The sequence below is a fragment of the Serinus canaria genome, chromosome 5 (assembly GCF_022539315.1).
Source record: "Serinus canaria isolate serCan28SL12 chromosome 5, serCan2020, whole genome shotgun sequence".
NCBI lineage: Eukaryota > Metazoa > Chordata > Aves > Passeriformes > Fringillidae > Serinus > Serinus canaria.
The window spans coordinates 26,901,382-26,923,510 of record NC_066319.1 but is presented as its reverse complement, the minus strand read 5'-3'; the positions used below and the strand labels follow the sequence as shown (position 1 = coordinate 26,923,510).

At 37.2% G+C, this 22,129-nt stretch overlaps 1 protein-coding gene across 3 annotated transcripts in view; it reads left to right on the top strand.

Annotated features, from left to right (window-relative positions):
• The window catches only part of RBM25 (RNA binding motif protein 25), a 32,544-nt gene extending 12,142 nt beyond the window's left edge, over window positions 1-20,402 (top strand). For 2 of the 3 annotated variants that reach the window (XM_030239900.2, XM_030239901.2), the window contains 14 exons: window positions 1,163-1,323; window positions 3,948-4,130; window positions 6,347-6,400; window positions 6,652-6,735; window positions 10,302-10,579; window positions 11,425-11,641; window positions 11,943-12,032; window positions 13,650-13,723; window positions 14,417-14,567; window positions 14,918-15,242; window positions 16,209-16,483; window positions 16,922-17,020; window positions 17,729-17,776; window positions 18,829-20,402. In XM_030239900.2, coding sequence (XP_030095760.1) covers window positions 1,163-1,323; window positions 3,948-4,130; window positions 6,347-6,400; window positions 6,652-6,735; window positions 10,302-10,579; window positions 11,425-11,641; window positions 11,943-12,032; window positions 13,650-13,723; window positions 14,417-14,567; window positions 14,918-15,242; window positions 16,209-16,483; window positions 16,922-17,020; window positions 17,729-17,776; window positions 18,829-18,921 — 2,132 coding nt within the window. In that variant the 3' untranslated portion in view covers window positions 18,922-20,402. The remainder of the gene's footprint in view (window positions 1-1,162; window positions 1,324-3,947; window positions 4,131-6,346; window positions 6,401-6,651; window positions 6,736-10,301; window positions 10,580-11,424; window positions 11,642-11,942; window positions 12,033-13,649; window positions 13,724-14,416; window positions 14,568-14,917; window positions 15,243-16,208; window positions 16,484-16,921; window positions 17,021-17,728; window positions 17,777-18,828) is intronic. The other variant, XM_050974781.1, reaches the window with a different exon arrangement.
• Window positions 20,403-22,129: the final 1,727 nt, after the last annotated feature.

Genomic DNA, 22,129 nt, shown 5'->3' with positions numbered 1-22,129 from the left:
TAACTGTTCGTGCCTTTCAAAATCTCTATATATACTCTTTATTATATCCAGTTTTATTAGCTGGCAGCATTTTAATATTGTGACACATTGCACACATTCTTGAACATTTTACGTTTTAAGATGCTGTAATATGATAGCTGCAAAATGCTTTTTAGTAAAGGGCTAGTATTTTCTGGAATTGAGAATAAAATAATATAATTGAGCATGGTTAAATGGAAAGATGTCTTGGGAGCCTAGTTTGCTTACCTTTCTTTTCTGAAACTGAATGATTTTATAGGCTATTCCTGAGAAAGCTTTGCCAGTTTGGACTTAGCCCCCAGAGGAAGATAGTATTCTAACACTTTTACAAGTCACTTCCAATAATATGTATTATTCTTCTCTATGAAGGAGGTTTTCCTGATGTAAAAGATATCCTTCCTGTTGTCAAGTTGAACTGATTTAATTTTTTTGACCTTTCCAAAGTGACTGCAGGATATTTTTTTCCTGTGTTTTTGTATCTTGCTAGTTTTGTGGGGTTTTTTTCCTTTTAAGGATGTAGTTCAGTTCCTTCAGCTTTTTTATATCTCACACTTTTTTTATTTTGCTGTCAAAAATGTTTTTTTCTCATTTAACACTTTTATATAACTGTTGTGAAGAACCTAGTTTGAAATATTTGAAAGTTTGAAACCCTTCCCTCTAGTTTAACAATGAGCTGTTGATTGATGCCCTTGGTCATCAGACAATTGCAAATCCACCTGAGATGTTGTCATATAGACTGCATTTCTTAGTTAAGACAGATATGTCAAAAGCTTTACAAACACAGTCATAGAGTAGTTGAGTTGGAAGGGACCTTTCAAAGTTCCTCAACCCAACCCCCTTTGAAGGGCATGAACATCTTCAATTAGATCAGGTTGTTCAGACCCCCATCAAACCTGACCATGGAAGTTTCCAGGGATGGGACAGCTACAATGTGTGTACTGGTTCCATCTTATTTATTGGACTGTAAATTATATCAAAGGTGAGTCCAGTGAGTGAACTTTGAGTTTTTATGATGTGTATTCTTGGCTTTGTAAAAACAAGTGCCTGTGTTCCAAGTCTATTGATTTAAAACACATTTTTAAACAAAGTAAATTAATTGAAGAGCTTTAATGTCTTTACTTCTCATTTCAATCATCTGTTTCAGCCTTTGGATTTTGTGAGTACAAAGAGCCAGATTCTACCCTACGAGCACTGAGACTACTCCATGACCTCCAGATTGGAGAGAAGAAGCTGCTGGTCAAAGTTGATGCAAAGACAAAGGCTCAGCTAGATGAATGGAAAGCAAAGAAAAAGGCATCTAATGGGGTATGTATATGATGTGTGATTTGCATTCTTTTAGTAGAATGTCAGTGTAACGTTACTGTCTAGATCAGATTCTGACCATGTCTCTGTTTCTACTTCTTTCTGTGTCTTTTATTCATTTTAGGATTTTCCCTGAATCACATTAGTGAGTCTGAAGATAAGTTGAAAGGTAGAGAGGTGTCAGCTCTTAATTCCATAGTGTTTGAATGTACCTGCAAACTACAGCTACATTTTCAGAATCAATTCTGTAATTTATTATGAAGTGTAGTAATAGGTGCTATATGTTTTGATTCTGTTGCTTCATTCTGTTGCTTCTGCTTTGTTTAAAAACTCTTGAAAGTGCTTAAGTCCTAGAAGAAGTTACTCTGTCAATCTGTAAATTTGCTGTCTGAAGGGAATTGAGGGTTCTTTCCCCCTGTACTGATGATCTTTTGGAACAAATAAATGAAAAGTAAAGAAGTACATCATTCAGTAGAAGAGACAGGTATCGGACAGTGGGCTGCTTTCAGACATTTAGTAGAGGGGAAAATTGCTTTTGTACTATCTCTAAAACTAGGGATCTGCTCTGGAATAATTGCAGATACTTGGTATGTTGAACCTTAATTGAGATGCAAAGATACTTAATTGACAAGTTTGCATTGAAATTAATGGTGTCTGTTTCTTTGCTGAAAGAAACTTCTGCTGTATTTCAACCCCAGTCAAATTGGGATTTGTCTCTTAACTCCTAAAGATTTGTATGTGCTTTGACATACCACTTAAAACCAATTTTTTTCTGTAAAATCAAAGTGAGAAGAGGCTCTATTTTAAAAAACTAAAAATTCTAATCATACTGTACCAAGTAAATTTTAAAAATTTCAGTTTGAAATTTTTCCTTAAATGTATGTAGACTACAGTGGAAACATAGATACTTTTATTTCATTTAACCAGAAGTAGAGGCATAATGATGACTTGAAGTTCTTGACGTATTTCTGACTGCATACCCTGTGTTTGGGATGCAATCCAATAGTTTAGTAAAGCAGAGTGTTAACTTGTGAGGTTTGAATGGAGTACTGTATGAGCTCTTAGCCTAGGTAAGGGCTTGATTGGACTGCTCTTTCATTCTGTACTTCCTTGTTTCATGTTTGCATCACCTGTGATACTGTGTTTCACAGCTGATGTTACAAACAAGCTTAAAGTATTTCTGGAGTTCTTGTACATCTCTCCTGAATTTTGTTTTCTGTGAGTTACAGTCAGTCTGGGGGGATTGATGGTAATACATCAGCGGGTACTGTGTGTGGCTTTGGTGAAGGCAAATGTATGGTAGAATGAGATTACCTCCATGGTTTTTGTTGGGTTTTATTGGATTTGCCTGGTTTTTTTTGCTCTTTTTTGTGGTGGTGCAAAGAAAGGCTGTGAATTGCTGTGGAGCATTGATGAAGTGCATTGTAATCAAACTGCTTGCAATTCCTTTCAAACCATCGTTGGTGTGCTGGTGCCACTTGGATCCAAAAGTTTGAAATTTTCTTGAATATTTTGAACTAAGAAATCAAACATATAAACTACAACACGATTTCATACAGAGACACACCAAGGAAACCTTTATCTTATTAGCTGCTCTCCCATATCACTTCTCCCTGGATCTCTTCAATTCCACCCCTGTCACCACCTTCTAGCTCTTTTCAGCCTGCTCCTCCTTGGCCTGGCAGCTTCTTCAGCTCCAACTGAATCCTCCCTTCCCCCTCATTCTTAGCTGCTGCTCCATCAGACCCTTCCCTCCCCCTCACTCCACCCACCACCTATCGTTTGACGGGATACTCAGCTGGATTCTCAGGTGAGATTCCATTTTTCTAAAAGATTCAGGGGATCGAGAGGTGGGCTACCTTGCTTGGTGTGCACATCATCTTTCTATGCTTTCATGCAATATTTAGGGAAAGGCACTTCATTGTGTTCCTTTTCCTCCCCACAAGGTTGAATGGGGCAAAAAGATGAAGAACTGCAAAGTACTTGATCAACAGTAATTTTGAAAAGGGTTTGTTGTGCAAGGAATGTTTTCCCTAATGATGTTTCTTTAATGTAGTTCTCCAATTTGAAGTTGCAGCTTAGAAGTTTTAGGTAGGCATTCGTATTGCATGGCATTTAAGTAGGAGGATTGGAGGATCTGCTGTTGAAGTGACTTGAAGTTTGGAACATAAAAAGCAAAACTTTTGACCAAGAGCTGCACTATAGTGATTGCCTTTCTGGGAATATGTGGGTGCTCTCTCTTTCCCTGTCTATGCCTTAATCACCATTTTTCTGTTCTATTTTAGTATGTCATTTTATTATACAATCCTACACTTACTCTCTGCAGCCATTCCATAAAACTGTGCAATAAACTGTGGTATTACCAGTGTGAAAAGATCTGACTAATATAATGCAATTGATAATTATTTGTATTTGTAGGTGGTTTGGTTTTCATGTGGTGAGTTGTTTGGTTTTTTTGTTTGGTTTTTTTTTTAATGTTTTTTAAAAATTTGTTTGTTTGTTTGGGGTTTTGCTTTTTTGTAGTAAATACTGTAGGGGCATGAATGTGATAATGAAAGGTGAATTTCTGATAAAACAACTATTATGCTCAATTTGTTAAGTCTTGTTACTCTGCCATTTTTCCTTAGAACTCCAGACCAGAGACAACAAATGATGATGACGAAGCACTGGATGAGGAAACGAAGAGAAGAGATCAGATAATTAAAGGGGCCATTGAAGTCTTAATACGAGAATATTCCAGCGAGCTCAATGCCCCCTCCCAGGAATCTGACTCTCACCCCAGGAAGAAGAAAAAGGAAAAGAAGGAGGACGTATGTGTTTTGATTTTGGACAAAACAGATTTTTTTTTCTTCAACTCACCTTTATATAATGGCCAAACCTTGTGCAAATACTTTAAACCTAAACTTCTGATGAGAAAACAAATCAACAAGCGTTGATGTCAGCAGCAGTTCCTTTTTTTTTTTTCCTTTTTGAGCTGAAAGCTAGTCAGTTATAGAAACTATCCCTTCAGGATGGTTTAGGGATTTAAGCACATAAACTTCCTGGAACAACAGGTTTGGGCAGGACCGAACCAACCTTTCATCCCTCTGAAGGTGGAAATACTGAATTTAGTGCAGTTTAATCTGTATGTGCATATAGGGTTTTTCAGCTAAGAACTTAAAAAGCAACTGTAAAGAGTTCCTGCATACCATCCACTTCCAGTGAAAGATGCCAGGGTGCTATTGTAATGCCACAAATTTGGTAGTTTTTGACAAAATACTTCTCTCTGCTTCTAGAATGCATTCTTGTAGTGTGCCTTGATCCAACTGGTTGCAGCTGTCTGCCCATATGTGGAAGCACTTCATTAGTTGTGTATGTCCTTGAAGGGATCCTTCGGGGATGAAAGGCACATTGTAATCTTCCTGCCTTACAAAATCACTTTTAAACATGTCTCAATTTGGCTGGATTTGGTCAGCCAGCTTTTCTGTCTTGTGCAATGCGGTAAAAACCATGTTAAGCAGGAATGAATGTTCTGGTTTAGACCTGCTTCTGTGAATGACCTTTTTATGGATTGAAACAAAATGGAGAAGGGGGAACAAGGATAAGCAAACTCAGACTTAGCTTTTCCAGCAAAGTTTCTAACCATGGGAAAATGGGCTTTCCCACCTACCGTTCTGCACCTTATATGAAAGAGAATTGGAAAGAGATGAAAGAGATTGGAAAATTGTTTGACCAAGATTTTTACCCACTTAAGTCTTCTGCAAAGTACCTATTCCAAGGCAATGATGCAGTTTCAAATGCTTGTGGAGTTTAAATGTGGTGCAAGAAACATCTCCCTCAGGGAGCAAGTCTGTCTTCCCACAATGTTGTTAGTCATGGCCAACTTGAGGTATAAAAGTGCTGAGCTGAGAATTTCTTTTTCTTTCTTCTCCCTCCCTTTGGGAGAAGATGTCTTCTTTGATGACGATTTGCAAATGAGTCACTGTCTAATGCTATCAGCTGTATTTTTTTGTTGCAAGCACTGTTACAATGTGTATTGTCCTGTGGGTAAATATACATATATATGGCCATGAATAATGCCAGGTAGTTAAACATGGTAAGAGACCTTTGCAGTCATGAAGAGCTGGGTGCTGCATATGTCCCTGTGACAGAGCAATATTCTCTTAGCTCTGTGTTGTGTAGAACTTTACCAATCTGAGCCAGTCAAGTAGCCAAATGAGCTCTTTTAAAATATGCAGCACTTGTGGGTTGAAATTGCACCCCATCATCCTTCCCATACTGGGAAGGAAGACAAGAAACTTGGAAGTTGCCATCTTTGGCCTGTGTGGATAGAGGTGGGAGTGAAGAGATGGTACTAGCTTCTTGTTCTCTTGTCCATAAAGGAGAGGGGAGAGAGAGACTGTTGAGGGTGGGGGGGGAAGGGAAGGTGGATGCAGATATATTGTGGGGGCGGTGAGGGGAGGGTGTGGAAACTCACCAGCTTTGTGGCTGTTGTTCCCTGAAGGGCTTGGTGTGGAGATGACTCCTGCTGGTGTTAGCAGCAGAGGCTGTTAGTTCTTCTGGGTGAAGGCATGACTGCTGTGGGGGAGTTATAAATGTGTGCGGGGAGCTGAGAGTGAGTGGAATCTGGTTGTCAATTTCAAGCACGGGGAACCTCGCTAATTCGCACTAAGTATAAGAGCAGGTGCAATCTTCCAAATTCTGCGAATTAGCGAGTAAATAAGATCAAGACATACCCACTGCAAATATATGTATTTATTTTGGCAAGTGTAGCTTAGCCTTGTTTCTGATGCTACTATAGCGTACTAATATCCTGTAGTACACTTGTAATTCAGTGAAGTCTTACTAACATGAGACATCACTATGTGTTTTCAAGTAGTTCAGCAAAGGGAGAATTAGCGAGGTTCTTCTGTAACTTTGATGAATCGAAGAAATGAGGTCACAGCAATACAATATTGCTTTGTAGTACAAACATACAAAACATTGTTTTTCAGAGTAGTGTGCAATCAATTTTTAAAAAAAAAAATCTCCGTGGATTTTTCCGCAGATTTTCCGCAGATTTCCAGTGGCCCCACTGATACCTTATCCACTCATCACCAAGGTTCGTTTACATTGTAGGCTTTGACAATGACTATGTTTACTGCTAGTTGCCAGATTTGTGACTCTTGTCCATCTGATTTTTTTTTTTTTCCACTCATTAACATCAGACTGTCAGGTTTGGTACTGCAGAAGGACTTTATTTATCTCTTGCAAGACTGGTTGAAAACTTCTAACCTTCAGCTTTTCTCTTGTTCTCCTATGTCTGTACAGATGGCTGTTAATGCTTTTACTCCTGTCCCCCTTGTTTTTTAGGAGGATATAAATGCTATAGAAATGGAGGAAGACAAAAGAGACCTGATATCAAGAGAGATCAGTAAATTCAGAGACACACACAAGGTAGTATTCTTGTTTTTGCGCTTGATACAAATTAGGCTTTTTCAAAATCCAAAAAAACACTATAATAAAATTTAGCAGTACATTGCAATATCACTTAAAATTGTGTTTGTGTTAGGTTTAATATACATGTAGTTCTTTACAAGTCAGAAAAAGACAGTTGCCACGTTAAAGTGGCCCGTGACATCTTTATGCTAAGACTTTGATTGCTACTGAGTATTTTTCAGTCTTCTCACTTCAGCATGAATAAAGGCAGCTTAAGTTGCTACACATACATTAAATCAATATATTTATAAGTGAAGGCTAAACGGGGCTGCAGTATAAGACATACACTTGAGTGTGTTTCTCTAGGTAGATTTGTAACATTATCCAAGATTTTTGAAGAGATGAAACGTGAATTAAATTAAAGTCTTTTATTTTAATAGTTCTAAGTTAAGAGTGGGGGAAGATTAAAACTAGGTCAGTGGTTACCAGACTTACCAAACTTTAGATGCATGGAAGAACTGTAAATTCCCATAAAGCTAATCTATTCATTGACCCCCACCATTATGATAGAGATCATATGGTGACTAATGCAAGATGAAACTCACAGCTTGGAAAGTAACATGGAATAGGATGTAAGTATGAGTTTCTGTTTTTTATTATACTTATGGATGCCCCCTCAGAAAAATATGCAAAGGGGTAACTGGCTTGGAAATGTTTGTGCACATCAAGTCCCACCCCAGGGTCCCCACTTACAGAAGTTTCCACTAATGATAGTGCAAATGTGAATGTTTCTGCTTTGGAGAGTGGTACTTGCGGATCGGAGAGCACAGCTATGCATGTGATGTTCTTATTTTAATGTTTAGATTTAAGTTGGTATTAATTTTTCCCCAATGAGATTGGAGTGGTCCTTGGCCTAGGGAAGTATCAACAAGCTGCTCTTTTGAGCCCACACTTTTCTTTCAAAATACCCCCACATCAAAATTAAAGAAAATGTTGAAGCTACAGCAAGGTGAAGTGTGCCCATGTTGTTCAACTTTACCACATGCAGTCACTGGGGATGGTACCACGTTTTCATGCAACCGTATCAATATGAACACAGGTGACTACATGTTATTGTATGTACATGTTTTCAGTTTTTCTCTTGACTAAAGTTTTGCAAGATAGAAACCTGGGGGAAAAAAATCCAGAAAAAGTCAACTGAAGAAGCTCAGCAATTGAATGTGAAACTGGTTAGTGGTGAAACTTCAGTAGAATTATGTTCAATTCCAAGCCCCAAGTTGTCACTGATACTAAAATGCAAACAACTAATACTTTTTTTTAAATTGCAAACAAAACAAACAAAAAACCAAGCTTCACTGTTTCAGAAGCTGTTGGGCATTTCACTGCCCTTGATTTGTATTTTTGGGGGGCTATTTTGGATTTCTTAACATCAAAAATCAACTGGAAGTAGTCATTGTGTATATTGGATATGTTTAAAAGGGGCTGTTGAATCTTTAGCAGCGGGCTAGTGAGCACAGTGAACCTTTGCATGTTTTTGGTATGAGTTTATAAACAATAACGACAGACTGTCAGGGTATCAGCATTGCAGGGGGCGTCCATTTACAGCACGGACGAGTCTGAAGAGAGCTCAAGGTAAGATTTATAATTCTTCTACCTGTTCATTTCTGTTCATTACTTCAGTTTATCTGATACTGTTCCCATCCCATTACCCTGTCAGATTTTATTTAGATTACAGAAGTTGACTGAGGTCAGATTTTGATTACAAAATATACCCGTTTATTTTTTCAATTGGATTTTAAGGAAGTGGACTTAAGAAAAGGATTTTAATATACCAAAACTTGTGCATGTGTATTTACACTTCTGTGAATATATTTTTAATAAAAGAAAGAAACCCACTCTCTTGAGAAATCTCACCATAAACAAATTTTTTGAGAGTGGAGAAAAAGCAGGAGTTCAACTAAAGAAATTTCTATTGGAACATCTAAGATAACCTGTAAGTATCAACCACTTCAGTATGTAAACTTTCTTTAAAAGTATATGAAATTTGAGGTAAGTTGTTTTTAAAAGTTGACAACCTAGTTTAAAATTTGACCCTACTGAGGTTTAACACTGTAAAGCTCCTGGATAATACAGTCCTTAGAAATTAGTTTTTCAGCCCAGTGTGTATTACAGGATCTAAGTTTTATTTTTTTCACATCAGTTTTCTACCAATTCCTACCATTTTTAGTCCCTTTTTCCTTTGTGATTTCAATGTATCCAACATGGGTTTGCCGTATTGTGTTATCAATGCAGCATAGTTTCACTGGATACATTAATCACGAGTGAATTAGCTTTATTTCTGTAATCCTTTGTCGGTTCTCTGGTCCCCGTGCCTATGGCAGAAGAACACTAATCAGGTAAGATTGCTTTTTAAAGTTGTCTTAAATGCTTTGTTTAAAAGAAAAGAACAAAAAACACAAACCAGAGAAAATGCTGTTTCATTGTTCCAGTTTTTAATTTCATTTCAGTGATGGTAAACGTGGAGCCAAAGGGGATAAACCTGTTTATTCTGCTCAATATTTGTTCAAAAAGTGGTATTCTTGCATCCATCAGGTTGAAATTTGGTATATTTGGTTGTTATTTGGTATATTTGTGAACCGTGTACTTGCTCTTCCTCCCAGAAACATAGCTAATAGGCAAGGTTAATCCAGTGTTGGCGGTCCATGTCCTAGCACAGCATCTGTAAGTGAACACATAACAATTGCTTCCAAGGATGGATTTATCTATCGTTCTGTTGATGTATTTTCTATTGTCTTATAGGAATTCTGGTCATAAGAACTGTTTCTATATGAAAAAAAGGGGCAATTTTGTACAATTTTTAGTAAAACTGTAGCAGGTAACCTTTAGTTTCTGTGTTTCAAAAGAGCTATTTCCAACCTTTTCTTAACTGTTTCCATCTTGCAGTGGTGGAAGTTAAGATTCCATTCTGCAGAGTCCAGTTCTTACTAATGAGCACTTAGAAGTTTTTTAGGGAGGGAAATGGGGAAAAGTCACAGTTTTCTTCACTGTTTTACCACATGCACCGTGTGTAAGTGGATATATTTCTTTACCCAAGTTTTCATCTAGGATGGTTTTGGTGTGCCAAGACTTTTTGGGAAACAACTCACTGTCCCAGTAAGCATTCCACTGAAATATATTTTCCTAATTGAACTGAGGTAATTTTATCAGCTGCAAGTTCACTTTACTTGTACCCAACTGGCTTATAGGGCCAGTGGAATTTGAGTCCCACCTGAGTCATGACTGGTAGTGCACAATGAATGTGCAGTTTAGTCAGCTCATAATACAAGGCCAGCCCTACTCTGCTAAGGTTGGAGATTGCTGCTGGTCTGTGTAGATCTGTGCTTTTGCACAAAACTTAGTCTTGTGATTGCTGCATTTTGATTTTATACTTAAAAGTTCCAAAAAATACCCACCAAACCCTATTTAATATTTAAAAATTAGTGGCGGTTTTGGTATTTCCATTACCAGCCTTGTGTGTTGCGTCGGGAATATCCAGTTTGTGTAACTACAAAATTAACTATGAAAGTTCTCTTGTTGGTTTTTAGAAACTGGAGGAGGAAAAAGGCAAAAAGGAAAAAGAAAGACAGGAAATTGAAAAAGAACGCAGAGAAAGAGAAAGGGAACGGGAGCGTGAACGAGAAAGGAGGGAGCGTGAAAGAGAGAGGGAACGTGAACGAGAGAAGGAGAAGGAACGGGAGCGTGAACGGGAGCGAGATAGGGACCGTGACCGAACTAAGGACCGAGACAGAGACCGCGAGCGAGACAGAGACCGGGACAGAGATCGTGAAAGGAGTTCAGATCGCAAGGATCGGAGCAGATCAAGGTAAATATACTTCAGCTGCTATTTATTTCACTTTTTCTTAGTGCTGTTTACTAAATGCATATAGTTCAGTAGATCAGCTGCCATTCAAAAGAGAATGATCCTTGTGGAAAATCAGAGTAACAGCAGGAAATCCAGACTTGGAGAATCCTTGATTTCCCCCACAGCACAAGAATATAAAAACTGCAATATGCAGTAAGCAGCTCTCCAAATATGGTATATGCATACTGGTTTTATCTCAAATGTCTCCTATTTTTCATAATTAGCTTTATTCCTGCTTAAAGTTATCTTATGTTTGTGGTATTTCTTAAGCAGGTTTTGTCTTTACCTTTGTTACGTGATGGGCTTCTTGGTTGGATTTCAGGGGCTTTTGTTTCAGTTTGTTTGGTTTGGGGTTTTTGTTTGGATTGTGGAGTGTTTTAGTAAAAGCAAGGAGGTTACTCTTTCAAGCTGTAATTAATCATATCATATTCCAAGAGCTGCTTTCACATTAAATCATCTTGTCAGAAGTGTTAAAATTGTCTGTAAGCCACACGAACATGAAAGATTTGTTAAGGATACCCTTTATTTCTGGTGATTTTGGCTGTGCAGAACTGCTAACTCAGTCTCATAAGAAATTGCTATACGCTGATGCTTAGTTTCTGTAAATATTGCTATTTAATGGTAAGTGTTTAAGCAATTACTTTTAGTGGGTTTTTGAATACCCATCAGTAAGTATTAATTTTATGCCATTTCTGTACCAGCTAATCATCTTCTACAACTACAGAAGAAAAATAACCTCTGTTAATCATTTGATTGAATGGAGAGGAAGGCTCTCTACTGAACTTTGGCATTTTTTCTTCCTTCAGAGAAAAAAGCAGAGACCGGGAAAGAGAACGAGAACGTGAGAGAGAAAGAGAACGGGAACGCGAGAGGGAACGGGAAAGAGAACGGGAGCGGGAAAGAGAACGGGAAAGAGAGCGGGAAAAGGATAAGAAGAGAGACCGAGAAGAAGATGAAGAAGATGCCTACGAACGACGAAAACTGGAGAGGAAACTGCGTGAAAAGGAAGCTGCATATCAAGAGGTATATTGGAATTTTTAAGATTCTTTAAATAAAAAAAATATCTCTGAGAGTTGATAACAAGTTCTCTAGTATAACATACATCATTCTTCTTTTCTTAAATACGTTTTTTATCTTTTGATAAAGAGCAGGGGCAGAATATGTTTGTCACTGTCAAAACAGACTTTTTATTCAGGTGTTTTGAATTAAAATTATGCAAATTATTTATAGTACAGTTATATTAAACAACAATTCAAACTAGCTTTGAATTAGTACTGCTGTTCTTAATGTTCTTGAGGATTGAAGTGTTTTTTCTTTGTTGCAGCGTCTTAAAAACTGGGAAATCAGAGAACGAAAAAAAAGTCGAGAATATGAGAAAGAGGCTGAGAGGGAAGAAGAAAGAAGACGGGAAATGGTGAGGCTTATAGTTTGACTTGTAATTTTCCCTGCCTTGTTCTCTTGGTCCCATTTAGAATGGAATATTCTACTGTTACATTTATGGATAGTAATAGAACTCTCATTTTGTATAAATACCGTGTGTGTTTTTATACCAAAAAAAAAACCCCAGTTAATAGACTTGAAACAGAAGATGTTTGGTAAGTGGGAGTACTGTTTAAAGTCTGAAAAACAAAGCCTGGTGGTTTGGTCTTATGAAGGCAGAAGTGTGAGAAGTAGGCAGCTGCAAAAGACTGTGGTCTGATCATCACGTACTATTACACCTGTAACTTCTGTCAGATTTGTGACAAAACCTACTGTGTGTTCCATGTCATTTAGGTAGAACTAGACCTATTTTTTTAACTTCCAACCTGCTCATATGCACAAACCTTTTATGAGATATGATACAATATTCTTTAATGTATCGATGAACTTAATAAACGCTTGTCTTTAGTTTATTAGATGTGAAGTTATCAGTTACCAATGTAACACTTGAAAGCTTCGTTGGAAAAGACACCTTTGGAAGATAGATAATTCTGTAATCTCATCGTTTTGTGCTAAAGCATATAGAAGTTATTCTAAGTTTTAGGGGTGTTATTTCACTTTCTAGATTCCCAGAGAAGGAGAGAAGATGTTGAGAGTAGAGAATGGGTTAGAAATTGCTTCAAAGCCATATATGCAAAGAAACACACAGGGAAAAGAAGATTATAAAATACATTGTTTCCTGTGAAATCAATATTTTCCCTCTAAATGAATGAGGGGGAAAAAAATGTTTGAAATTGACTTAATGATATTTTCCATTCCAAAACCACCTGCGTGCTGTCTGTGGATTGCAGTTGTAGAAAAGTGTTTCATTTTGTGCTGAAATTACAACCATAATCCTAATTTGTTTCTCAAAGTCATTAGCACAGACATATATTGTTGTTGGTTTAAGGATATTGCTTAAATACAGGTTAGAACGTCCTAATTTAATTTGCCTTGACAATCTGGGACTTTTGCCTCTTTTATCAAAGGGGGAGAAAGTGTCTCCTCTCTTTCTCCCTCGCCCCCTACAGTATTAGGCCTGCACATTAATACCACATTAGCCTGTACATTAGTGCCACATGGTTTGTTTCAGTACCACAACAGGAGGGTGCTTATCCTAGGAGCAGCCATCAGATTTATTTCTGTGCATGACTGTCTTCAATAAAGCTCTTGAAACAAAGCAGTACTGATAAAATACAGTTAGGCTGCCATGGTAAAGTACTCAGTAGCAGACTTAAAAGATTTGGAGAAAAGGAACTTTTGATCCTCTTCATCTCTAATGTAAAACAAAATAAACCAATTAAATATATGTATTTGTGGGTGGGGCTGTATGTGTCTGTGTGCATATATATATATATATATATATATATATATACACACACACACACACATACACACAATACCAGTGGACCCTCTGGATGCAGTTCCAAAACTTTTCCATTTTCTATCTGGAAAACTGTATTTATAGTTTAAAGCAGATTAGACCTACTATTAACTTGCTAATAACATGAATAAATTTTAAACTCCTGGAAAGGAAACCAGAAATTGTTATTTATGTTTCAATTCCTTGCAGGCAAAAGAAGCCAAACGGTTGAAAGAATTCTTGGAAGATTATGATGATGACAGAGATGATCCAAAATACTACAGGTATGTCTTTGTATTCCTAACCAAAAAAGGTCCATTGTTAATTTAAAACACAGTTGTGGGGTTTGTTGGCAGGGGCTTATGGAGTTTATATTTGCCTGGTAATGTGGCACAGTAAAGTTAATGTGGCAATAATTGCCTAATTTTTTTGTGTCACATCATAAGTGATAGAGGGAAAAGGGAAGCTCCTTACTTCTGCTGGTAAATGCTTGGGAGTAGCTGTTCATTCCCATGACTTTACTTTTGTGTGGCACGGCAGAGGTCAGTGTAATGTCAAAATAAGGTGCTGGGAGGAGGGAGAAGGGAACAAGCATACGTGTAAATAATTCCAGGCAAAGAAGCTGTAAATAATATGAAGAACAAGCTTGTTAATGTAAATGATTTGGAACATCCTTCAGCGTGGGACTAACTAACATTTGCATAGGTTGTGGCCAAAAACCTATAAAACTTAATTCTTTCTCCAAAGAGATCAGCAGCCACATTCTCCACTTCTGTTTAATTTAGTGGGGTAGATTCTGTACAGTAAGGTAGAGAACTGGTATCTTAAGTTTCTAATGTTACAAAAACAGAGGATGCCAAGTGCTCTTATGAATCTTATTTTCATTTAGTGGGGGATATATCTGAAGTTTTTCATGTATTGTGGTACAAGCCCCTCATTGAAATGTTGTCTCAGTAAAAAATATGTATTTTTTATAGGGGTAGTGCTCTTCAGAAGAGGCTAAGAGACAGGGAGAAAGAGATGGAAGCAGATGAACGAGATAGGAAAAGGGAAAAGGAAGAATTAGAAGAAATTAGGCAGCGTCTTCTGGCGGAAGGACATCCAGATCCAGATGCAGAACTCCAGCGGGTGAGTTGCTGTTGGTCTGACAGGAAAACAAGTCTTTTATATTCTGGTTGTATTGAGCAAAATTGTGTAAGATGCCTGATATTTACTATTATCTTTATATGCTTTTTCTTATAAAGAAGTCCAGATAGGCAGTAGGAGCCATGAAACCAAAAACCTTTCCAGATCAACATCTAGATTTGATGGAGTTGAAAACTAATTTGAGTTAATCAGGATTCCTTACAAGAATGCCAGTAGTTATGGGTCTTTTTCTTGACTAACAGCCTTCTAAAGAGGAGGATCTTTAGATTCTTTTCAAAGAGTACTGGTTTTGAGAGAGCTTCTGTTTTTGCTAATTGTCTGTTTCATTGTAGATGGAGCAGGAGGCTGAGCGGCGTAGGCAGCCACAAATAAAACAAGAGCCAGAATCTGAGGAGGAAGAGGAAGAAAAGGCAGAAAAAGAGGAAAAAAGAGAAGAGCCAGAGGAAGAGGAAGAGGAGCCTGAACAAAAGCCCTGCCTTAAACCAACTTTACGACCCATCAGTTCTGCTCCATCTGTCTCTTCAGCTAGTGGAAATGCAACTCCTAACACACCTGGTGATGAATCTCCCTGTGGCATCATTATCCCTCATGAAAATTCACCTGAACAACAGCAACTGGAGGAGCATCGTCCCAAAATTGGACTCAGCCTCAAATTGGGCAAGTTTAAGTTTTATTTCAGTATTCCTTATGGGATCAAAATAAAAATTGTTAAGCTGGGTAGCCACATGGTTTTCCAAATATGTCAGATGGTTTGATGTATTTATATCAAGTAGTTGTTATCCAGATGCTGTGCTTGAATTGACCTATCCATAGAGCTCTCTTCTTCCAAAACCTTGAGGCCAAAAAAGGAGGGAAGTTTAGGCATGTTCAAGTGCTAATTTTTGTAGGAATGTTCTGAGCTGGGATTGGTTATTTTCACCTTAATATATCTGTAAATATCTCTTTGAAACTCATTTTGTACTTTTCATTGGTGTAAGTATATGTTAAATTTAAGACCTAGGTAGTTCTTAGGTTTACTTAAAAGCCTTTTAAAGAAAAAGAAAATTAGATTTTTTTTCTTCCTGTTAGAATATAACAATAAACTGTGACAGTTGTGAGTGAAGTTTGAGCCTAGAATTCCTTAGTACAATAGCAATTTCCCGCTGTTTTAAAAAAATTATTTCTGAGCAGCAGAACTGAGAACATTTGTATTCCAGAAGGTTTATTATTTTAATTAAGTTATGCTGGGCTGCACTGTGAGCTCACACTGTGTTATATCTTGAGTGATGAGAGACTGTGTGGTATTAGGCTGATGAATGATTTTCTTACGTGTCTAAACCTTTCACTCTGTGCTCTGCCTTTGCTAAGGTTGGGGCTCAACTATAGTCCTCCCTCAGAGAGAGTGCTAATTGGTTTCAGGGCAGAGAAAGAAGACCCTGTTTTTCAGATGGGTCAGTCATGAACACACTCCATTAAAGATCTTTACCTCTGTTGCCACTTCTGTAACAGAGTTTGAGAGATGAAAAGCCAATGCCAGGCATTGATAGAAGTTTATGTAGCATACAAAGCAATATTCCTCGGTAATGGGGGAAGAGCAAACTAGTTGCAGTTGATGAATATGTTACTCTGCCTTTTGGGTTGTAGGTGCCTGCAACAGTCCTAATCAGCCCAATGCTGTAAAAAGGAAGAAACTTGCTGTGGATAGTGTTTTCAATAAATTTGATGATGAAGACAGTGACGATGTGCCCCGGAAAAGGAAACTTGTTCCCCTGGATTATGGAGAAGAAGATAAAAGCAATATCAAAGGCAGTGTCAATACAGAAGAAAAGCGCAAGCACATTAAAAGTCTCATTGAGAAGATACCCACAGCAAAACCAGAGCTCTTTGCTTATCCTCTTGACTGGTCAATTGTGGATTCAGTAAGTTGATTCATTTGACCATTTCAAAAAAGGCTTAATTTTTCCAAGTAAACATTATAATTGAATAGAAAAGCAAGGTTGCTGGGACCCCAAGTTTGAGTACCATCATCAAGTGGAGTCAAACTTGAGTTCTCAATTTATTATTCATACATAATCCTTATTCTGAAGTATGGCTGTTTATTTTTGTTTGGTTTGCCTCGATCTGCCACTACGAATTACTGAGCAGTTTTATGGAAGGAGGAAAAAAGACTGTAAAATGTTTGAGTGGCTCTCAGAAATATTTGGCAGATGCCAAATCTCTAAGGGTTGTATCATTGATAACAAAATGTATCTTCTGCTAAATAGCTGTTTGGGTCTTCTGGATTCCTGTTGGGCAGTTCTTACAATAGAGTTAAGCTTAAGGTAATTATTGATTTTGGTTTTGTGGTTTTTTCCCAGACACTAATGGAACGTCGAATTAGACCATGGATTAATAAGAAAATAATAGAATATATTGGTGAAGAAGAAGCCACACTAGTTGACTTTGTTTGCTCTAAGGTTTGTATCTTCTGCATTCTCTGAAGTTAGGGTTCTGCTCCCTATTTAAAATTCAACAGTGACTCCTGTACTTGTGTTTATAATGGCTTGTCTTGGTTCATCTTGGGGCTACCATATGAGAGGCAAAGCAAGTCCTGAGAGTTTTGTGACACAGTTGATTAGCAGAAAGTCAAAAGCAGAAGTTGAATATTTTCCATGCTTACATTATATATGGGTGTGTGAATATATGTGAATAAATGAAACTCTGTGGTATTGAAAGACAACTTACTTGGTTCTGGGGAAAAAAAAAAAAAACAAAACAAACTTAACAGGTAGATGAGAAATCCAGTTAGGAGGAGTGATACAGGGAGAATTTTGCCTTTGTCTTCCATTAGCAGCTTATTGTTGAAGGAAGGCAAGTTTTTTCTTTAAATTAAGAAAACATAGTTGGAGATCTAAAAACAGCCAGTAAATGCAGGACGTGTGAATCTCTGGAGCTTCCTGGAACTTGTTCCTCAGTAGTTGGCCATAAACTAGGACTCACTATGATGGATTCTGATGCAGTTTAATACTAATTTTTGCCATGACTATTACTGGAACCCGTTGAACTGCAAATACTTCTTGCACGTGCAAAGCTTTCAGAATTCCTTGGATATAGCTGGATTTTGTCCCAAAATGTGTATAGGGCTTATTCTAAGTTTTAAGTCTAAATACATTTGTTTCTTTCAGGTTATGGCTCACAGCTCACCTCAGAGCATACTGGATGATGTTGCCATGGTAAGCAGAAATTCTGTAACTGATATACCTTCTACATTTTACTGAAGCTAAAAGTCGATTATATAAAATAGCAAGAGTCCATAACAGAAAACATGTGTTAGACATGATGAAGCGCATCATGCTAGCACAGGCATTATTTTGCCATCACAGCACCTAGGTACAAATTACTGACCTCTCTTCAGAACTTCTCAGTACTCAGAAATGTGGAACAAAAATTTTTGTCCCTAATAGTAGATATCAAAATCAACAATAACAGAACTGTATCAGAAAAAATAATTTTATTCCTTCTTGTTCTTGTGAATAGAATTTTATTTGTAGTTTAGTGGGTCTTTTCCTAATTAATGAGCAAAAGGTAATTTTCTGTAGAAAAGTAAAAGCTCTTTTTTGCCTGGTTTTGGAAGAGAGAAACAGTATGAAATAATTCTACCGTTCCACCATGTTTTCATACATTAAAAGGTGAATAAAAACTAATCCATTCTCTTCCTGTAAGGAAACTTGGAGGCAAAGTTGATAGGAACCACATGCATAGTGCAAGATAGTGGATTGGTTTTGGTGTGACTAATAGGTGACTTGGGGAACTTTGGAGAGATGCTGTGCACTCTAAAAATCTGTACAGATTCAAGAAAAGCCAATATAATAAGTTCAGGGAAGAGAAATCCTTTGAGGGTTTATTTAACAAATATCCAAGGAAGTTCCAAATGAAAATGAGCAGAGGTTAGGAGTTAATTTAAGGGAAGATACCACATGTGAATGTTCTGTTCTTACACTGTTTCCAAGCCTGCCATTTCTCTGCCTCTTCCCGAACCACGTTTGGATACTAGTTTACTGATGCTTCTACCTCTAAGTGCTCAGCAGCTGCACTATACAAGTGTGTAGTTAGAGCCTGGTCAAGTCACTGATGCTGGACAGACGCTCACCAGAGTTTTATTTGGTCCCTCTCTCAAGGACTTGTATTACGCTATATCCATTTTCTTCTGATGTATCTACAATTAGTCTTTATAACTGGAATGCATAACCTAAAAAATAATCTGTAAAATGTGTATTTCCTGCAGGTACTAGATGAAGAAGCTGAAGTTTTCATAGTCAAAATGTGGAGGTTGTTGATATACGAGACAGAAGCAAAGAAGATTGGCCTAGTGAAATAAAGCACTCTCCTTGCTTCTAGGGTTCCATTTCAATTTTGGGCTTTTTTTTCCCCCCCATTGTTCAGAGACTTTGAAATCTCTGTTCTCAGAGACTTGAGACCTGTATTTTTTTATGTAGAAAATGTGAATTTTTTTGTCCTCTGCTCTGAGGCCCCTTTTACCCTTCTCAGTTAGTTATCAAATCCTGCATTGGTTCTCTTTATAATACATGAGGTACAATTACCGGTATGTTTTATAAGCTGCAGCTACTGTACATGCTCTTTGGTAATTTTGTTATGTTACTCTGATTCTTGTAAATATTAAGAAAAAAATATCCCCTGTTTTGCAAAACATTTGCACTTAATGTGGAACTATATCAGTTACAGATGAAGACAAAGGATTTTACTGCAAGTTTATCGGTCTTTTTTTGGGAGCATACTTTCCCTTTTTTATTTAAGAAATGATCAAAATACAATTTAAAAATAAGTGTCTTGAGCTGTTTTCACAGAACAGCTTTGTGTGTTCATTTGATCTCTTCATCTGACTGGAAAAGGAGTTCCTTCAGACTTCTCTTTCTAATGTGAACCAGTAGTAATCTTGGTACTTTGTTGCCCATTAAGAGTTACTAATGAAGCTGGGAACCTCATCTCTTACAGATGTTCTGCTTCTTTCCCAGAAAGTGCAAATCACAGGAAGTTTTTTATTTGCTCAGTTAAAACAAGAGCAGGACCTAAATTCAGTAAGTGCTATCTAATGGTTTTTGGTTTTTTCTTCTGCTCGATTTCATTCTAGCCCTACCTACTATCCCTTCTGTCTCTAAAATAATCAGATGGCTTTTTTAAGAAGAAACTATTTTTAAAAACTTTTTTTCTTTTTTTTTAGTATTTAGAAACAAAACAAAAAGCCCTGTTTGGATGTAGCTGTCTCTTAAAAAAAAAACCAAAAAAAACCAACCATGTAGACTAAAACATTAAGTTGTCAAACAAAGCGGAAATCTTGTTTTTATCCATACTGTTAAACTAGCCCTGACTTTTGTTTTCTACTGTTTGCAGTCTGTTGTCCACAAAAAGAGGGTAATATTTTCCTGCCTTGTTTGTATGTTTTTTTTATAAATAGACTGATATGGTATAAATGATGACATGTACTGTAAACTGCATTTTTTTAATCTCATACCTGGGTAAGAAGTCAAATCTATAATGTGCTGTAAGCTGTTATGATTGCAGGAGGACTGTGTTCCAGGGAGCAAACGGTCTCAAAGTTATTTTTAATTTTTGAAACAAAATTCTTAATATCAAACAAATTAAGTAAAGGTGTTCCAGTATCTCTGTATTGTATTTAACTGAAGGATACAGGTTGACCTGTTCAGAAAACATAACTGTGACCTTGAGTTACTAGTTGTTTGTATCTGGAGAGGACACTTGAAAACACTGTTCTTAACAATTGGGATCGTGTATAGGTTCCGCCATGTAAATATTTCAGATATTAAAAATGTATATATTTGATTTAAGGGTTGATATTCTTTTGGAGTCTTATGCAGCATGCAATTGTTTTTAACACTGCTTACTGAATCAAGTGTTCCCAAATTAAGGGGGGTTGGAGGGGGTTGTGTGTAAAACTACCTCCTGCTTATATCAGGTGACTAGAAGCCTGCAAATTTATATGTGATTCCAGTATGTTCTTTCTCATCCCTGTGGAGATATGCTACACACCACCAAATGTTCTTTTTTAACTTGAAGTGTCATGCTCAGATGTTACTTTCATGTTGTGCTTGAGTTTGCCTGAGAATGTTTTGGTTTGCATGCTTACATGTTGCCATCTTCCTATTTTTTTCTGCAACTTGATGGTTGCAACCCTTAGAAATTACTTCTCTGTTCTCCCTATACATTTCTGCATCACCATTTACCAAAAAGTTTTCAAATTCTAAATAAATTCAAACTTGCTCTGTTTGTAGCAAATACAGAGAAGGGGGAGAGTGAGCATCACGAGTGCCTTTAGACCTGGTTAATGGCATTCTCTGTCATGAGTTGTTGTTAAAGGAGACAAATGTGACAAACACATTGTAATGCCACTGTGTGACAGATTGCCCAACATCCTCATCCGGATTCTTCAGAGAAAGCTCAAGTTGTGAAGCTTCAGTTTATTTCTGCCCTAAACTAAAGCTGTGTGTGCAATGGACATAAGCTTGTACTCTCCTAAGGAGACTGAAGGTGCCAGGATGAGAATGACATGTAAACTCTAAGCTGCAGTGTTAAATATCTAGGTAAATAAGTATACAGAATCATTGTGATACCATTTAAAAAATCAGTTTTGTGGAAGTTCAGGTTTTTTTCAGCAGTGGAAGAAGAAAGGAATGTTCACTAGATGAACTCTGGTTTGGCGTATCAGCTTTTCCTCTTATCAGCAAGTATAAAGGCACTTCTACTTTTACTGAAAGTTTTGTTAATGTCTCAGTGATATTGTATTTTGTGTCAGTGGTGCTGGGGAATATAACACAAGTTATGGTGAGGTTCTTAGTATAGAAAGTAACTTCCGTTTGTTAACTTTCAACATGCACTAACAGAATTATTTCAAGATATATATGGAAAATCTGGGGTAGAGAAAGCCTTTTGTGCCAAAATTACCAGACTTCACTGTCTGGGTGTATGATTTAATACTCTGTGTTAGGTTAGACACATATCAAGAGTGTGCTCAGAATGGGATACAGGAGTAAAGTACAGATGTTGCCACCAGGTACTCAGTGCATCATGCCATAGTACAACTGCCATACTGTGAGGGAAAGTTACTCCAGAAGTTCCACACACTGTGTAATGAAAAAATACCAGTATTTACACAACAGAACTGGATGTACTTGTTTATCTGGACCTTACAGTGGAATAGGGCTTTAAAACTTGACATAACACATGCTCTTATTCTCATGATAATAATTTTGTGTAACTGCCATTCAGTGTTTGGAATATGTCAATACAAAATCATAGTATCATTTTTCTTCATTAATAGGCACTGAAAAGAAATGGGAAACAAGGAGCAAGTAAGATCCATTACCAAGAAATATATAATTTTATATTATCTTCTAAGTTGGTGAGAATCTTATTTTGTCCTTAGAGTATTTAACTTGCTCACCTGCTGATTTGGTCTTTCTAATCTTAGCTGTTTCCTTCTCTTTAGGCAGGAACCTGTACTAAAAATAATGATCTAGCTGGATGGTCATGGCTCTAAATGTGGGCTGGGG